Genomic DNA, 20,366 nt, shown 5'->3' with positions numbered 1-20,366 from the left:
CATTCTCTTAACTACACATCTTCTTAGAACATACTGTCATCTATTTTTTCATATTTAGGTTCTGGTTTACTGGATTTGCCTAATTTTTAGTGAGTGACTATTTTCCAGCATTTTGACATTATTGAGTATCATTATAGAGTTCCAAATAAGTGAAACATCATTCACAACATGGTTTTTTCAGTGTGAAGGGTAATTTATCTAATAGGCCCTATCAATGTAGCTATTCAATAATGTTAGAATGCTATCAGTCTTGCTAGGGATCTGTATGAGAAAGAAGACTCTCATTTATTCTTTAATCTGCTAAAGTTTAGATTGAGATTTCTCAAGTATTTTGAAAAATACCATTTGGTTATAATTATTCTGAAATAACATATTTTTAAATAAGTAGTATTAAACTTCAAACACTTCAAACTTAAACTTCAGACACTTCAAAACTTTTCCTTAATGTTTCAGTTATAGTCAAAACATTATGTCAATAAACGGCCTGGTTGCTCTTGAAAACACTGCACTTTTCTGCTTTAAGAATTAGTATTGTACTCATACCCAAAAGCATAATTAAGAAATATCTTGCAAAATATAATTTAGTAATCAAATATTATTAAATTCTTTGTCAAAATTATGTGATTTGTACATATTTACAATTATTACACAAATCAGTGTCTCTAAACACTAAAGGAAACACAGACATACATTTTATCTTATAATCGTTATAAATATAATAACACATGCAAATAGAACATAAATATAACTAATAGAAATAGTGTAACTTATATAAATTAAATTAAGCATATAGACCCATATTGGCATACTTACCTGAAAAATACCTGAAATGTATAAGCTACCTATCTGTTGATTATGATTTATTTTTCAGATCTATTCTCTTTAATATAAATGATGGATGGAAGAAAATATAATTTGAATCCATCTGATTTTCCTGTTTATGACCTGATCTATTTCACTTATTTATTTATTTATTCAGTAAATATCTGTAATCCACCTATCATATGCTAGAACACAGGAAAGAATGATGAATTGGGCCTTCTCTACAAGGCCTTTTTATTTTAGAGTGAGGCAGCATGCCAGGGTTCAGCACTGGTCATTATAGGGTTACACAGAAGACATTACCTAATCTAGACAGTAGGAGAGAATACTTCTTAGAAGAGAGAACAATGACAAGTGTCTGAATGTATGAACAAAATTTTGTCTGGCAAACAGAAAAGGAAGAGCAATACAGACAAAAGAATTGAAAAAACTCATTCCATAAAGGGGGGAAATAAGTAGGAATCTGCTGAAAAGTCCAAGCCTTTGAATTTTTTCAGATTTGACCTTACATAACACTTGCAGTGATGGTTTTTAGACAAGGCCATGGTTAGATTTCCATTAAATTGAGCACTTGCGGGCATTTTGTCCAGTGGAGTAGTCAGGACTAAAGGAAAGATGAGTACCTAAATACAGGGCTCTCAACCAAGGATCCTTGGACCCCTCTAAAAGGTCTGTGGATAGAAGTTAGGAGGTTCTTGAACTTGATGGGGGAAATGTTACATTAGTTTGGGGGTCTTACATTTAGATCTTTAATTCATGTTGATATATAGCATAAGATAAAAATTTAATTTCAATTTTGTACATGTGGCTATCTGGTTTTGTCAACACCATTTGCTAAAGTGACTTTCCTTTTTAAAATACTATTTATGCCAATCACTACTTCAAACTGCACTGATTATTAATTCCACTGTTAGAATACTTTATGTAATATAATAAAAAAGCATATTGCTATATTATAGACTTAATGTATGCTGACTGGTGAGTTTCAACATAACTTTTTTCATTGTAATCCTTTATAAATTTATTAATTTTATGCATATTGATCTACAATATAAAACATTTATTTTGTACCTATTCATTTAAATATTATGAGAAAGTGACTATAGATTTCATCAGACTGCTACGAGGTCATGGACTCAAAAAATATTAAGAATTCAGAGATTGTTCCAATAACTCAGGCAACAGATGAAATCCTGAACTACAGCAATGGTAATTTAAACGTATGTTTAATAAAGAAATAGGCAAATTCAGTATCAATAGTGATTAAATAAATGCCAAGAACCAAAGATAAGATGAAACCAATGATGCCTAGTAAATTCTTAACTTGGGTGATTTGATTGTTTGGTGGTGTGTAGTTCTAGAACTCAATGTGGAAGCTGAATTTACCACCACAAGAACTGCCAATAATCAACCACTGGGAGAAGATAAATGAAGCAACTGACTCAGGATAAAGCCACAGTAAGTTCAGTTCAGTTCAGTCTCTCAGCGTGTCTGACTCTTTGTGACCCCATGGACTGCAGCACACCAGGCCTCCCTGTCCATCACCAACTCCCGGAGTTTACTCAATCTCAAGTCCATCTCGTCAGTGATGCCATCCAACTATCTCATCCTCTGTTGACCCGTCTCCTCCCGCCTTGAATCTTTCAGCATCAGGGTCTTTTCCAATAAGTCAATTCTTCACATCAGGTGGCCAAAGAATTGGAGCTTCAGCTTCAGTATCAGTCCTTCCAGTGAATATGTAGAACTGATTTTCTCCAGGATTGACTAGCTGAACTTCCTTGCAGTCCAAGGGACTCTCAAGAGTCTTCTCCAACACCACAGTTCAAAAATATCAATTCTTTGGTGCTCAACTTTCTTTATAGTTCAACTCTTACATCCATACATGACCACTGGAAAAACCATAGCTTTGAGTAGACAGACCTTTGTTGGCTAAATAATGTCTCTGCTTTTTAATATGTTGTCTAGGTTAGTCATAGCTTTTCTTCCAAGGAATAAGCGTCTTTTAATTTCATGGCTGCAATCACCATCTGCAGTGATTTTGGAGCCCAAAAAAATAAGGTCTGTCACTGCTTCCACTGTTTTCCCATCTATTTGCCATGAAGTGATGGGGCCAGATGCCATGATCTTAAGTTTTCTGAATGTTGAGTTTTAAGGCAAATTTTTCACTCTCCTCTTTCACTTTCATCAAGAGGCTCTTTAGTTCTTCGTTTTCTGTCAAAAGAGTGGTGTCATCTGCTTATCTGAGGTTTTTGATATTTCCTGCAGCAATCTTGATTCCAGCTTGTGCTTCATCCAGCCCAGCGTTTCACATGATATACTCTTCATATAAGTTAAATAAACAGGGTTACAACATACAGCCGTGACATACTCCTTTCCCCATTTGGAACCAGTCTGTCATTCCGTATCCAGCTCTAACTGTTGCTTCTTGACCTGCATGTAGATTTCTTAGGAGGCAGGTCAGGGGGCCTAGTATTCCAATCTCTTTAAGAATTTCCCACAGGAATGCAAACTAGTACAGCCACTATGGAAAACAGTGTGGAGATTTCTTAAAAAACTGGAAATAGAACTGCCATATGACCCAGCAATCCCACTTCTGGGCATACACACTGAGGAAACCAGATATGAAAGAGACACATGCACCCCAATGTTCATCGCAGCACTGTTTATAATAGCCAGGACATGGATGCCCATCAGCAGATGAATGGATAAGGAAGCTGTGGTACATATACACCATGGAATATTACTCAGCCGTTAAAAAGAATTCATTTGAATCAGTTCTAATGAGATGGATGAAACTGGAGCCCATCATACAGAGTGAAGTAAGCCAGAAAGATAAAGAACATTACAGCATACTAACACATATATATGGAATTTAGAAAGATGGTAACAATAACCCTATATGCAAAACAGAAAAAGAGACACAGAAATACAGAACAGACTTTTGAACTCTGTGGGAGAAGGTGAGGGTGGGATGTTTCGAAAGAACAGCATGTATATTATCTATGGTGAAACAGATCACCAGCCCAGGTGGGATGCAAGAGACAAGTGCTCGGGCCTGGTGCACTGGGAAGACCCAGAGGAATCGGGTGGAGAGGGAGGTGGGAGGGGGGATCAGGATGGGGAATACGTGTAAATCTATGGCTGATTCATATCAATGTATGACAAAACCCACTGGAAAAAAAAAATAAATAAATAAAGGAGAAATTGAAAAAAATAAATAAAAAATAAAACAAACAAACAAACAAAAAAAAGAATTTCCCACAGATTGTTGTGATATACAGCATCAAAAGCTTTGGCGTCGTCAATAAAGCAGAAGTAGATGTTTTTCTGGAACTCTCTTCCTTTTCGATGATCCAACAGATGTTGGCAATTTGATGTCTGATTCCTCTGCCTTTTCTAAATACAGGTTGAACATCTGGAATTTCACGGTTCACGTACTATTGAAGCCTGGCTTGGAGAAATTTGAACATTACTTTGCTAGCATGTGGGATGAGAGCAATTGTGTGGTAGTTTGAACATTCTTTGGCATTGTCTTTCTTTGGAGGAATGAAAACTGACCTTTTCCAGTCCTGTGGACACTGCTGAGTTTTCAAATTTGCTGGCATATGAGTGCAGCACTTTCACAGCATCATCTTTTAGGATTTGAAATAGTTCAACTGGAATTCCATCACTTCCACTAGCTTTGTTCATAGTGATGCTTCCTTAGGCCCACTTGACTTAGACCAGCTATTGATTACTATCAGCTATGGTGTCATGCACTATGTATAATGTGTCAGCAAATAGAACATTATGTAAAAAATAATGTCATTAAGCAATTGGCAGTTAATCTATAAAGAATCATTGATGTGAATCTACTCTGTATTTACAGTTTTTGTACCAGCAATCATTTGCACTCAAAAGCAAACACAGCTCATGTTGCTTGGTTACAGGCACCAATATTCAAATTTGCCTTGAAAAGAATAACAAAAAAAGATGCTGTCTATGAAAGTGATACAAATCCCTCAGACCTTGCTGCTCTACATCCTGTAAGGCTGGTGATGACAATACCTCTTCCTTCTGTCTTGGGCTTCATCCTTGCTTGATCTTACTCATGCATTAGAGGCCAGTACTGATAAGCTGAAATTCAGTAGGCCTTTCCTCTTATCCAAACATTATGATTTTTCCCTTTCATATAAATCATACTATAATAAGGGCAGACTGAAACCTGAAGCCATTTCTGAAGCACATCATTTGCTTTGTTAGTATGAACAGATTCAATTTTTGATTCACATGTAATTTTACAAGGTATGCAACTTGAACACTGTTGAACAAAGATAATATCATATATAAATTTCTGCTCAAAGGTGACAAGCAGATTATGTTAGTTTTTTTCTAAAAATTTTAGCCATTTATTAGAAACACAGCTGTCAGTTTAGATCAAATATATTCATATTTCCCTGTTATATTATTAGGACCATCAAGAAATTTAATTGTCCCTTGTAGTTTGATTTTCTACAAAAGTGTTATAACACAATTAGCACTATTGCAAATAATTATTGAACTGTGTGAAGATACTTATGATTTCATATGAGATACCCATAATAATAGATAAGAAATATAAAACTCAAGTTAACACTTGATAAAGATTCTGCTCTCATACAAATGTCAGTAATAATAAATGTAGGGACAATATAGCCTGCTTTATGAAAATGAAACGGAATCCAGGCAGAATAATTTCCAAAGGTTTTAATGATAGCTCAAATATTACTTGCTTATCATTTAATCATATTAAATACTCTGAATCTAATAAATTATCTGTGATAGAAACACTAAACACTTTTAAGAATGGGAAATTGGTTGGTTTATTAGGCTGACTAAAATCAGAATATAATGAAATTCTTCTGCATGAAATCTATATTTCGCCACTCGTTTTATAGTGTTTAGAATTGTCATAAGGTATTACCAAGCAGGTTTTGTGGGTAAATGAAGGCTTAGAAATTCTAAAATGTTCACTGGTTTCTATTTTTTAACTAAAAATTACATTAAGTAGGAAAGTACGTTTTTGTCCTACCACCATTTTCTCAGTCACAAAGAGTTGAAGCAGCAATTACACACCAGCCTTAAGTTTATAGACAAAAGGCCGTAGGCTTAGACCTTAGAAATATGGTAACATGATTTAGAACGAGCAGAAGGGATCCAGTTAAGAAAATGAGAATTTGTAAAGGAGGAGTATGATTCTAAAAAGAGCTTAGTAGACAGTAAAAAGCTTGTTCTATTATATAGAACGGGATGCAGCCAAAATTCAAATATTGGTTAGGACATAATAAACATAAGCCACTTTTGTGAAAACAAGAGGTAGAAGAACCTTTTGAGACATTGAAAAGGATAATGCTACTCACATCCTGAGCTACCATTTGTCGACACCAGGGTCAGGTTGGAAGGCCATGGATTCCGAACAATATCTTGCCAATGAATAGTGTCTGTATAACAAAGAAATTTGTTCTGGTCTACATAGACGCCGCCATTTAGGATTTCTGTGTTAAAACAAACAAACATAGATTTGTTGTCAACCATTTTGATGATGAAAGGTAGTCAATCAAAATAATTTACTCAAGCTATCTTCAGGGTTAAATTACAGTTACTTTGTTAATAGTCAAGATTTCTTATAAAATACCTTTTTCCTGAGTCATATAGATTGCAGAAATTTGAAAACATTGAACAATACAAAGAAAAATAGTCACTCATAATTCAAACACTCAGAAACACTCTTCACAGTTTGGAACAGATGCTATCAGTCTCTTTTCTATTTTATTTCCTCTGAAATTGGAATAATATTGCACATATATTTCATAACCTGATAATTTTGTTAATACTAAATGGTGAATACTCAAAGGTAATTAAATATTATTCTGTGTTATTTCTAAGGAGAATATGATATGCCAGGGTATACCTTAAACAGTATTTATTTAACCAATCACCCCTTGTTGGTAATTTAACTTGTTTGTCTTTGATTAGCTCTTTAAATTTTTTTTCCTACAAATAACATTCACAGATTGTGAATATTTTAAAGGCTTTCTGCAAATTGCCAAATTTCCCTTAAAAATATTGTTTCAGTCAATGTGACATTGACTGGAGTCAGTTAGGTAAGTAATTAGCACAAAATGGAAGGTAAATTTAATGCTTCAATCACAAAAGTGTTCTTTATTCATCTCCAATGCAGTCAATAGAATTGCCAATTATTCTTTAAGAACAATACAAAGCAAGATATCATATATATTCTCTGGTTCATTGCAACAGGACATGACTATGTGATACAATGCACCAAAACCAATTTTTACTTGACTCTTATTTTACGACACTGGCCTTAATCAGCTACCTTGTCCCCTCTGAACAGTGGCTGATTATATACATAGATTCTTGTACAGATAGCTTTACATTATCCAGAAAAAAAGGTAGATATTCCCTCTGAAAATACTGTTCTTATCATTTTGAGAAATTGATTAGAAATACATATAGCATCTTCCTACTCAATATATACTACATTTTTTCTTCCTGTCAATATAAAAGCAAGAGAAATCGTATAACAGTCCATAAAGCAGTCAGATACAAAAAACAAAATTCAATTAACAGTGATTTATATAAATAACGGATGATTTTTTTTCACATGATAAGAAACTTATCAGAGGCAGTTGTGGATATTAGTTTAGCTACTCTGCAGTACCCACAACCTACTATGTATGTTGGCTGTATTCATTCCAGGCAAAAGATGACTGCTGCATCTAAAGATGTTTGAATTCAAGGCAAGATAAAGACAAAAAAATGAGCAGGTGGCTTTTGATTTGAAGAGGGATGTTTCCCCAAGGATTAATCTGCATTTTATTGGCCAGAACAATATCCTAGGCTGAGCGAGAAATTCTTAAGGTGGACATATTGCTATGCGAACAAAACCCAAAATATGCAGGGGTGTTAGCAAGGAAGCTGAGGGATGCGATATCAAGATATCAACCAACTCTGTCTCCTGTGCTGGCCTTAAGAAAATCATCTCTGCTGTGCAGTGCATGCTGTCTCTCAGTTATGTTGGACCCTTTGTGACCCTGTGATCAGGGTCCCCTGTCCATGGGGTTTTTCAAGCAAGAATACTAGAGTGGGTTGCTGTTTCCTTCTCCAGGGGATCTTCCTGACCTGGGGATCGAACACTTATCTCTTGTCTCCTGCATTGCAGGACTTTATCCGCTGCGCCATCAGCGAAGCCCTCTCCTGTGCAGTATTTCAAGCTAAACCTTTAAAGAAAGTGAAGGCTGAGTGAAAGTGAAAGTCACTTAGTCGTGTCCGACTCTTTGCGACACCATGGACTATACAGTCCATGGAATTCTCCAAGGCAGAATACTGGAGTGGGTAGCCTTTCCCATCTCCAGGTGATTTTCCCAACCCAGGGGTCGAACCCAGGTCTCTCACATTGCAGGTAGATTTTTTAGCAGCTGAGCCACAGGGAAGCCCAAGAATACTGGAGAGGGTAGCCCATCCCTTCTCCAGGGGATCTTCCTGACCCAGGAATTGAACCGGGGTCTCCTGAATTGCAGGTGGATTCTTTACCAACTGAACTATGAGGGAAGCCAAGAGTCCCCTTAAACCAAAAAGGGGCATAAAAGAATGAAAGGAACATGTAACACCATAAAAAAGGCACTTATGGAAGTAAGATTGGAGGTCAAATATAAAGTGCCTTACTACATTGCATGTATAAAATCTTTCAGATTAATTTTGACATTGCAGGATTGTCTACATTTAAAATCAATCCCATTTCCATTATTAATTCTATTACTGACAATTGGATCCATTTTCTCAAGTGGGAGGGGGGAAAAAAAAGAAACAAAGAAATTAGATCATCTTTCTACTTCTACAACCCAGTTCATTATTTTTCATGACCTAACCATACAATCTTCATCAAAGCAAGAAGGGAGATGTAATAGGTAAGAAAAATTGTGAAAATGGATTTCTGCATTAATGTTTGGCATTAAGTTTCTATCTAAGAAATGTGAGGATCTCATATTAATAGCTTTCTCATGAGACATTAGGTGATGCTCTTCTGCTCTAGGAATAATTCTTCATTAGTTGACAAAGAAAGGAGATTTTGACTGCTATCCAGGAAACAAAGGTCATTTTTCAGTCTAGATTTGGAAAAGTTCTACTTTAAAAAAATGTGAATAGAAAATGTAATAGCTCAAACATTGTAGAAAGAGTATATTTTTCAGGAGTCACTTTTTAATTCAAATAGTTCATACTGAAGGAACACAGAATCCATCTACAACTTCCTATCTAGAAATATTCAAAAGAATCAGATTATATTATGCTGAATAATAATCGCATCAAATCCCTTTCTTCAACAAAATTAATCTGCTACCAATGTCAACATTTATTTCTTAGAAATACTCTGTTCAAGAGCTTGGCTTATACATGGAAAAGGATTTAAAAAAGAGGCAATAATAATTCAAGTATAATCTTACATGTTCAAATTTTAAATTAAGACTATAATCATGATCAATCTGGATGATATTTTTATCATTCTGAATTCAAAAGTCAGCATCTGGTAGCAATTACTAGTCAGGAGGATTTATAACATTTTAGTACTTAATAATAGATAGCTTATTCATGCATGTGTATATTTTCCCTGAAAATAGTCTTTTTTCCCCCTCTTTATGTTTGGCTTAGACCATAATCTGCCTTTGAATGCCATAATTTCACAATCAGAAAGTGTGTATTGTATTGAAATTTATAGAAGAGTTTTGTGTCCACTTCATCTTATATTTTCTTTTGATTAACTTGATTACCTAAATATGCATCAGGAAATAATGTCAAATTGAATTTACTCATTTATATCATTTACATTTATTTCATAACTTTATACAGTGTTAGTGTTAGACTATTAATTAATATGTTATGTGTGGATATATTCAGTTAGATTTATTGCTGGACTAAAAAAATTCTAGGGAAAGGTACTAACCTGCAAGAAAGTTGCTAAAAGACACAGATTATTTACCAGACAAAAGGGGTAGCTAAAGTTTCTACCTTCATTGACCATGAAAGAACGTGAAAAGAAGTCTTTCAGTCATGTCTAACTCTTTGCGACCCCATAACTGTAGCCTACCAGGCTCCTCCATCCATGGGATTTTCCAGGCAAGAGTACTGGAGTGGGCTGACATTTCCTTCTCCATGAGATCTTCCCCACCCAGAGACTGAACCCGGGTCTCCTGCATTGTAGGCAGACACTTTACCATCTGAGCCACTAGGAAAGGCCATAAAGTCATTGACCATAAAAGATTTTCTAAAATTATCTGTTTAGATTAGAAAAAAAGGGACAAAGATTAGAAAAAGAGAAAATCTTGTTAAGATATTTATCTAGGATGATACCAGAAAAATGTCTGGCTATACCTTTGCTAACAGCTTGTGTCAAATTTGTTATACCAAGAGTTTTTATTCCACTAGCAGCATGAAATTGTGATTAATAATTATATTTTAAAATCATGACACAAGACAATTTCAAAGGAATCTAGGCAAATGAGGCACAAATTTAATTGAAATTCAAAGATGCCTGGAAGTATAGAAGGACTCAAAAAAATGTTGAATAATTAAATGATTTCAAGGTACACTAATCTCATTCCATTTAACTTCACTTTCCCTGCAGGAAATACATCAGAGTAAATAAAGACAGACACAAATAGATTCTTGGTCACTGAAACAATTGGTAGGAAAAAAAATCTGCTATTTGTCTTATCATATTATTTAAAAATATTTCCAGCAAGTTTACAGAACAAAACTGTCTTGTATAACAATGCCATTGATGCTTTTGAACTGTGGTGTTGGAGAAGACTCTTGAGAGTCCCTTGAACTGCAAGGAGACCCAATCAGTCCATCCTAAAAGAGATCAGTCCTGGGTGTTCATTGGAAGGACTGATGTTGAAGCTGAAACTCCAATACTTTGGCCACCTTATGCGAAGAGTTGACTCATTGGAAAAGACCCTGATGCTGGGAGGGATTGGGGGCAGGAGGAGAAGGGGACGACAGAGGATGAGATGGCTGGATGGCATCACCGACTCAATGGACATGAGTTTGAGTAAACTCCGGGAGTTGGTGATGGACAGGGAGACCTGGTGTGCTGCAGTCCATGGGGTCAGAGAGAGTCAGACATGACTGAGTGCCTGCTGAACTGAGGTCATTTTTACTGGTTCCCACATTTCATTAAGCCAGGAGTCATATCTGTTTTGTTCAAAACTGTAGGCACAAGTCAGATGCACTGTAAAAGTTTGCTTCATTAAAAAAATATATAATATTTTGTGTATAAAATTATATATTATATACATAATTTTGAGGTTAGAGTTTTTATAATTTGAATTAGAAAGAGCTTTCTTTATATAAGCTGTTAATTGATAATGTGCAAAATTACTACAGGTAGAATGTTTAATATTTATAAGGTATACTAGGAAATTTTCTTTTTTTTTTTCCATTTATTTTTATTAGTTGGAGGCTAATTACTTTACAATATTGTGGTGGTTTTTGCCATACATTGACATGAATCAGCCATGGACTTACACGTGTTCCCCATCCTGAACTGGCATCCATAAACCCATTTTGTTCACCAAATTCCATTATTATTTATCAGGTGAATAAAGATGACTTTGATCAGTCAGAGAAAGGCAAACTTCCCCCAACCTGTGCAAAATATCTAATTCATGCTACACAAGAGTCTAAACGCATGTTTTATACTGAACCATAAATCTACCTCTGGAGAAGGAAATGGCAACCCACTCCAGTGTTCTTGCCTGGAGAATCCCAGGGACGGGGGAGCCTGGTGGGCTGCCGTCTATGGGGTCGCACAGAGTCGGACATGACTGAAGCGACTTAGCAGCAGCAGCATAAATCTACCTCACATTGCTACTTCAATCATTTTTTAGAAGAGTGTAAAGTGACAATATGACATTCTAGAGAATGCATAAAGTAGCTTTGTCTTAGCATTCCACTCCACAAAGATTGTACATTTGGCCATTTATTTCCCTCAATTCTCATTTGCATGAGTCTAATGAAGAAGCGAGTGTTTGTGTTATTTAAATAAGTTCTTTTGTACTTTTCATTTCTTTTCAAATGCTAGTTATTATACTGAATTTGGGGGGGGTGAATGACCATTAAGAGAATCACTGACATTTTGCAAATATATTCTCTCAAAAGAAAATGTGATAAAATACTGAATCCTGGCATTTGTTCCCGTGCCCTGTATGAAACATCCTAATTGTGATGTAGCATCCCTGCTGAAAATACAGATTAATATGACCTTCTTCCTCAGTTTAAGAAGTTGACAAAATTGCTTTGACCCCACCAGCCACAATTCATAAACAAGGTTGAATGTCTTTCTCTTTTTACAAAGTAAAGATTATAACTTTAAGTGCAGTTAGTTGTATTCCACTTTAGTCTATATGATTGGTATCAATAATAAACATTTCCTTTTACTCACAAAGCTATCAAACACAAGCAAGGATGAAATACTAAACCTCAATCCTTGATTGTATATCTAAATGCCTTTTTTTGCATGTGTGTGTTTACAGGTCAACCTTAGAATTAAAATGATAATAAAAATAAAGATTGAAAATATTGCACTTGTCTAATTGAGAACCTCTGAATAATGCATATGTCAGACTTTCATTGCCTATCCAAGCCAAAGGTCATAATCAAGAAGTCAAAACCCAAAGTGGCAAAAGTCCATCTTCAAGATGAAGCTACAGGAAGCAGTTACTGGATTTCCTCAGACATAAAGCAATGCATCTTTTTCACTGTCATCACCTTAAGCCATGAAAGTCTGTTGGCAGATAATGATACAAAAGTAATATAGCTCACATCATCCACCTGTGATACTTAATACATCATCTCTGGAATGGACTTGGTCCAGAGATTTCTGTATCTTTCCCAAACCCAGACCTTTCAGCTAGGAGCACAATGAATTGCTGCTACCCCACTGGCTCAGCCCTCAAGGTTCATTATTAATAAGCTGAGACTCTAAAGGCTAATGAGAACCGGGTGCTTGAGGAGACAATGGCTCATTCATCATCAATCAAGCTTTGAAGTTTTTATACAGATGATTTAAGGAGAGTTGAAGTGTGCAAAATTGAAATGTCACATTTGTATTGGGAGTGGGGAGAGGGTGATAATGTAAATGAGTGATGTAACCTTCTGTATTTCAGCTCAATGATCAGAGTCAAAAGCTCATGATGCAGATACCAAATGTTAGGAAGAAACAGTGGGCAGTTTTTTTTAACAGAGCAAGGCAATTTCAAGAAGAAATGATTAGAACATTCATTGAAAGTCGGCTTAAGATAGAAAATTATAGCAAAAATAATCTTTATTTCAATTGAATGGAGCTCAGTAATTCTCTCTACAATGTTCCAACGTATTAATACACATTTCAGGATCCAATGTTTTAGCTTAAATCCAATCAAATACTTTTTAGCTTGAGTCCTAGCTTTGCTGAGAAGTCTACCATGACCTTTTAGTTTTTGGAGAAGTGCCTCTAACTTTTATGACACTGATTATCTGGATCACTCATCTAACAAAGCAAATGCTACTTCACCTTCTTTGTTCTTTTGTGTACTTTTCTTTAGCATAATATAGGTCTCTGGAGGATAAGAACCACAATATACATCTTTCTGGGGCCCTGGTACCAAAGAAAGTGTCAAGCACATACTGGAAATTCAAATACTTTTGAAGATTATAATAATACTGATATCTTCAGAACATGACTAACATTTGTAAGACGCTGTTAGTTGCTTAAATAATAACACAATAGTGATATCTTCTCCTTATGCACTAGATGATGATTACACTATAACTATATATAATATTAAACAAAATTAGTTTGATCTTAATGTATCAATTCATTAAGGAGGTAGTAATCGACTTAGACATTCCTAGTCTCTGGAAAATTTTAGAATAAATTTTGCATTGTAACTGGCCTTATATTACAAATATAGAATCTCCTTCTCAAATTGTTCTCTCACTTTATTATATAATTCTATGTATGTGTCAACATGTTTAATATTTTTTGTAATGATTTCTCCCAAACTTATACTCCCCCTGTATTTCCATATTTCCGCTACAATCAAAGTAACATGCTATAAAACTCAAAACTTGAGATTTATAATTAATTCTTTCACCTCAGTATTTAATCTGTCATGACACCCTAAATAAAATTCCCATGTTTATTTTAATTTATCCTATTATTTTTATATTCCCTGCTACTTCTATATTCTCATAGCAGATTCAACATTTTGCTTCTAATCCAACCTCCCCACGAATTCATCTTATATATCACACTTATAATATATTGCATACTATAGGTAGATGGAAAGATAAAAAGATGATAGATATAGGTAGGTAGGTAGGTAGAGAGATAGATTAATATTTCTCTATTAGGGCTTTGAGTATAAAACAATAATACTCAATCTAATTAGCTGGATAAAACTAACTTCAAAATCTAGTTCTTTGCTTACTAGATGTTTGACCTTGTATATATTTATGGACTCAGTTTGTTCAACACTATAACGGGAATATTGTATTCTTAGGCTCTGTCACACAATTATTGATTACATTACAGTTTATATTTAGTAATTATTCAAATAGCTGTTTACTGATTATATTGTCTCTTAATGAGGATCCTTGCAGACTGCCACAAGACAGTTATATTTTTGTCTTGTTGGTTTGAATTCAGTCATGGAGCCACAGCTGGCCATGAAACATAAGGAATTGCAGTTTATGTACTGAGTAGTCTTATGACTAGCTAAAGCTAAATACTGTTTAAAAGTTACACAGTTATAATGGACTTGGGACACCACAAGCAGTCTCTGCCACACTGACTCAGAAGAAATCTCTTGGCATTTTGTACATACATACAAAACCTAAATCTTGTGAATTAAACAGTGCAAAATTTTTTTTCCAACTTTTCTGTTTAAGTGCAATACACATACAGAGCAGCTTCCCAGGTTGTGCTAGTGATAAAGAACCTGCCTGCCAATGCAGAAGACATAAGAGATGTGGGTTCAGTCCCTAGGTCAGGAAGATCCTCCGGAGGAGGGCATGGAAACCCACTCCATTATTCTTGGCTAGAGAATCCCATAGATAGAGGAGCCTGGCAGGCCACAGTCCATAGCTTCGCAAAGAGTTGGACACAGCTGAAGTGACTTAACAATCACACAGGCATACGTACAAAGATGTGCATCTATCATATGCAAAGTAATTTTCTAACTGAACACACAAGTACCCAGTACTCAGATCAAAAAACAGAACATTCCAGCACAACAGAAGCTTTTCTCATGCTTTCACTCCCTATTGAAATCTCTATCCTAATTTTGAGCAAGATCACTTTCACGTATTTTTGTACTTTGTACATAAATGGAATAATATTACATGCATTCTTCTTGTCTGGCTCCCGTTTACTCAAAATTATGTTTGTGAAATTCACCTATACTGTTCATGTTCGTTGCTGTATGGTATTGCATGTTTTGTTTATCTAATTCTGCATGGACATCTGGGTCGTATATTTTTCACATTTGAACTATTACCTCTAGTGCTACTAGAACATCCTAGGATATGCCTTTTAGTGACAATACATACACATTTATGTTGTAGACATACATAGAAGTGAAATTCCTGGACCACAGTGACAATTTTCCAAAGTGCTTTTGCCAACTTATATTCCCATCAGTAGAGTATGAGAGATCTATTTGCTTCTTAACCTTGTCAAGCTGTGTTTTTTCTATTTTTTTGTAGCCATTCTGGTTAGTGGTAAGTGGTATCATTTTAATGTGTACCTCCCCAAGGATTAATAAAGTTTAGTCTCTAGCATACTATTTTGGAAGTATAATTTTTAAGGGAAGAGGTTTATTTCCATTTACCTGAAAATAGATATTCCTATGTGTGAAACATTTACAAAGCACTGTGGTAAAACTGATTTCTTTTTGAGGTTATTAGTAAACAACTGAGTGATTGATGTACCTACCCTCCTAACTTTAATTTCCTGTAGGGGGGTCTGACTCAGTGTTTTGGAAATGGTACTTAATAATATTTTAGAAAAATGCATTAAAACTATATAAAAATTATAAAAATAAACAGAAAATTATGGCTTTGAGAAGCTGAATGAAAAAATTCATATTAATGAATGAATAGTGAGAGTGAAAGTCACTGTCATGTCCAGCTCTTTGTAACCCCATGGACTGTAGCCCTTCAGGCTCCTCCATCCATGGAACTCTCCAGGCCAGAATACTGGAGCCGGTAGCCATTCCCTCCTCCAGGGGAATCTTCCCAACCCAGGGATCAAACCCAGGTCTCCCGCATTGCAAGCAGATCCCTTACCAGCTGAGTCACCATATCTATCTAATAAAAGAGAGATGAACACAATCAAAGGTAAATAAAGAGAAAGAATGAAACATTTTCTATCTGCTTATTATTAAAATAGAATACCCCTTGCATAAATATCAAACATTTTTATTCCCCTATCCACCAAAAGCCTTTATTACAGACAACAATCTTCTTAAGTAACTGATCCAAGTTTCCAGAAAATGTAACTGCGTCAGTAAAACAAATCAGTAGAGTTCATTGCTTTCATTACCAATAAGGGGGACAGTCCTATTAGTGTCTGGAAATGATTTGTCCCTTTTATTTACAGACTTTAATACAGTAAGCCTGGGCTATACTACAAGGTCACTTTCAAATATCTCACCTACAGTATTAGTTTATATAGTTTTAATAACTTCTCACAATGTGTGATTTCTTCACTTTCTTTAGAGTTTTTCAGAAAAGCATACTTTTTCTTGATGATAATAACAATAAATAATATTGCTGTATATGTTTGTTGCTGGCAAGCTAGGACTTGCAATAAAAAATCAAGCAAGAGAAAGCAGAATGATTTAATCTTGTAGAATGATTATAATACAATCACAAGCATCACCATTTTAAGAGGCTATATAAGACTAGTAAAAAAATAACAAATGCATGGCTTGGGGGCCTGAGTGTCTCTGATAAAATATCTATAACATTAAAGTGATGCCAAAAATAATAAATAAAAAATTATAAAATAAAGAAATCATAAAATATGAGTGCAAAGAATCAGATCCTAGAACACTTACAAAACCCACAGATAAGTCTACAATGATTATCTCTTTTAAGCACAGTTTTAATCCAAAAACAATTAGAAAATAATAACTGAGTAGGACTAGTTATCATTTTGTAAAGCACAGGTTTCAAAACCTGAAATAACAGGTATCATGGAAAAATGGAGAGAGGAAGAGTTTTGAAGTTAGATTGGTTTGCATAAAGTTTTAAATTATTATATCTATTTTTTTTTGTTTGAGTCACTAAATCATGGTCAAATGTACAAATCTTAAGTTCAATGTTTTTAAAATATATGTGTGTTTGGTGTTTATGTATCTATCTCCATGTAGTCACTACCCAGACAAAAATAAAGAATATTTCTGTTCCTCCAGAAAGTCATCCTGGCTCCTTCTCAATCAAGCATTCCCAAATCCACTATTCTGTTGCCACATATTAGTTTTGCCAGTATGGATGTGATGTGATGTGTGTGTGTGTGTGTGTGTGTGTGTGTGTGTGTGTGTGTGTGTGTGTTAGCCACTCAGTTGTGTCTGACTCTTTGTGACCCCCATGGACTTTAGCCCTCCAGACTCCTATGTCCATGGAATTCTCTAGGCAAGAATACTGGATTTACCATTCCCTTCTCCAGAGGATTCTCCTGACCCAGAGATGAAAGCCAGGTCTCCCACATTGCAGGCAGATTCTTTACCATCTGAGTCACTAGGCAAGCTCTTTGCCAGTATAAATGGAATAGCACGGTATGTATTCTTTTCCCTTACCTTCTTCTACTTAAAATATTTTTTCCCCTGTCATATATAAGCTCTGTCACTCAGGGCCAATTTTATTTTATTCATTTTCTTAAAATTTTATTGGACTGCAGTTGATTTACAATGTTGTGTTAGTTACAGGGATACAGCAAAGTGAATCAGTTATACACATACATATATCCACCCTTGTTCTATATGCTTTTCTCATATAGACCAGTATAGAATACTGAATTTACTGTGCTATACTTTAGGTTATTAGTTAGCTATTTTATATATAATGGTGAGTATATGTCGATCCCAATTTCCCAATTTATCCCCCCATATTTGCTCAGAGCTTTTAAGAGTTAAAGCTACATACTTAAAATATGTGAAGAAAAAGCTCATAAAAGTTCTTTGAGAATATTTAATGAATAATTATATTCTATGGATCCTAGTAACACCACTCTGATAATTTTCATATTGTGACTTCTGATGTCATAAAAGATGACTCCACTATACAATGGTATAGCTCTGTAGCTTGTACTGTCATTATCTTCTAAATTAAGGTATACTTTTATCTTAAAATGCTTCCACCATAAAATGCTTCCAGGGTTAATAAATAATGATTTAAAATGTATTTTGGGTATTTGGCTGCTCTTGGAGACTGGACATGAAGAAATGACCCAAGTGCCAAGATGCATAATATGTCAGATGGTTCAGTCAACTAGAGAGCTGACATTTGAGAAGGGAAAACTACGGGAATATAAAATGTTGCAGAGGCTTCATTCCTGTGGGTAACCAAGACTCCCCCCATAGATGACCTGTGAGACTTTGGTTATGTTAGTTATCCTCCCCAAGTCTCAGTTCCCTCATCTATAAAATGAGGATATGGGTATTAACAATGCCTCCCTCACAGGGAAATTATAAGGAGAAAATGAGTTAATACATGTAAATGCTCATCACAGTGTCTGTTAGATGACATTCAGTCCATGCATTATTATTATTACTATGAAGGGGAAGATAAGAAAAGTTCTCTGATAAGCTGATTGCTTCTGTCTTGCTTGAAAATTATCTCTGCTCCCTTTCATAAATACACTTTTGAGGTAGGATTCTTAGACCAAGTTATATATGGGTTGTGTTTACTTATTTTCAACAATTACTTTCAACTTGAGTTTCAGATGCCCTTTTAGGAGCATAGTATAGGTTCTGGGAACTCATTACATTAATTAAGATGCTGAATCCAGAATTTTCTTTTTTAGTTAGGATTCCTGTAGCCCCAAAACATAACAAATGAAACACAGAATGATAAATCAAGGTGCAACTGCCTCATACAGAGACAGAGATCAAAGTAGGATCTAAAGGCTCACCATGCTCCGAAGCCCACTGTTAATCACCTCCCTCTAACAGCTCTTGGTAATGCTGCCACTGTTTGAATTTACTTCTAATCTAATATTTCTCTCAATTCTTACAGGAGTCCTATGAGTTAATTAATACTAATCTAATTTTATAGATAAGAAAAGTTTGGAGAGTTCAGTCTTCTAGAGAACTACGATTCCAGCTCATTCTGCCTGCTGAGTTGGGGTCCTGCTTTTAAACTTTATTCTATACCCCTTCCATATCAGGAAGGAAAGACTGAGAAATTTAAAGTGGGGGAGGCGAGTTTAAGCGGAGATGAAGCACAACTTTAGCTTATGTAATCTACTTCTAAGTATAATTAAGAAGTCACAGTAATTTCCCTGAAGTCTTTTTGAAAATACTTTATTGAGTTGAAAGGTAAAATTATGCTTTTAAGGTATATTTTCTGCATGAAAAACTGTGTATTTAAAAAACATCCTGGCTCTGTTAGATGGTTGGACTACATCCCAATCTCATTATTGGAGGTGCCTTCCTTTTGCCTCTGTTGAAAGTAGACACATAGGAAAAGGCAGCACAATAAAATTTCAAGGATTCAGCCTACTTAAGTAAACACTCTGAATTAAAGAAAAGAAAGGCAATGTTATTATGTTCAAGTACTCTGGAAACTCTATATGTGCTTAGTTTTGGGGAGCTACATTTTAATAAATAGGGTAAAATGATTTTTAATTACCTTATCCAAATCATAGCCAGAATAGAATCTGTCTCTATGTTCTTTGCAACTGGATTTCTAAAGATATGAAAATGGGTAATTTGGATATACAGGGCATCTGGTTCTCCTAACCAAATCTGCATTCTCTGTATATATGTATATATATATATATTTTTTTTTTTTCTTAAGTGCTGTTAAGCAGTTAATACAAAGAGTACAAAAGAGCAAAACATTCAAATTAGTGAAATGAAATCAATGAGAATTTAAGTTTAAATTCTAATCATTTTAATGGTTTACATGAAGGAAAAGGAATTAAAAAATTAAAACATGGTAAAATGTATATTTATCAAGGTATCTTCTTTATAGGTAATAGTACTGAATTGAATTGTATACAACTCAATATTGTAAGATGACTGAAATATTTTCCTGGGGTATACATTTTTTAAAAAATTATCCTCCTTTCTTTATTATAAGTATATTCAGTTTTAGATATGTGTATAAGATAACTTGTTTTATTTTAATAGTGGAAAAGGAGGTAGGTGATTTTACTTGGAAGTTGGGGAAATTTATTTACATTAATTTCATAAACATACTGAGAAACCAGATAAGTATATACTATACATAGATGAATT

The 20,366-nt window shown here is 34.8% G+C and overlaps 1 protein-coding gene across 4 annotated transcripts in view; it reads right to left on the bottom strand.

Moving 5' to 3' along the window:
- The window catches only part of ERBB4 (erb-b2 receptor tyrosine kinase 4), a 1,218,836-nt gene that overhangs the window by 380,292 nt on the left and 818,178 nt on the right, over positions 1-20,366 (bottom strand). For all 4 annotated transcript variants that reach the window (XM_043910154.1, XM_043910156.1, XM_043910155.1 and 1 more), the window contains exon 4: positions 6,201-6,335. In XM_043910154.1, the coding sequence (XP_043766089.1) occupies positions 6,201-6,335 (135 nt within the window). The remainder of the gene's footprint in view (positions 1-6,200; positions 6,336-20,366) is intronic.

Source organism: Cervus elaphus, chromosome 8, assembly GCF_910594005.1.
Source record: "Cervus elaphus chromosome 8, mCerEla1.1, whole genome shotgun sequence".
Taxonomy (NCBI): domain Eukaryota; kingdom Metazoa; phylum Chordata; class Mammalia; order Artiodactyla; family Cervidae; genus Cervus; species Cervus elaphus.
This window is presented reverse-complemented; position numbering and strand designations above follow the sequence as displayed.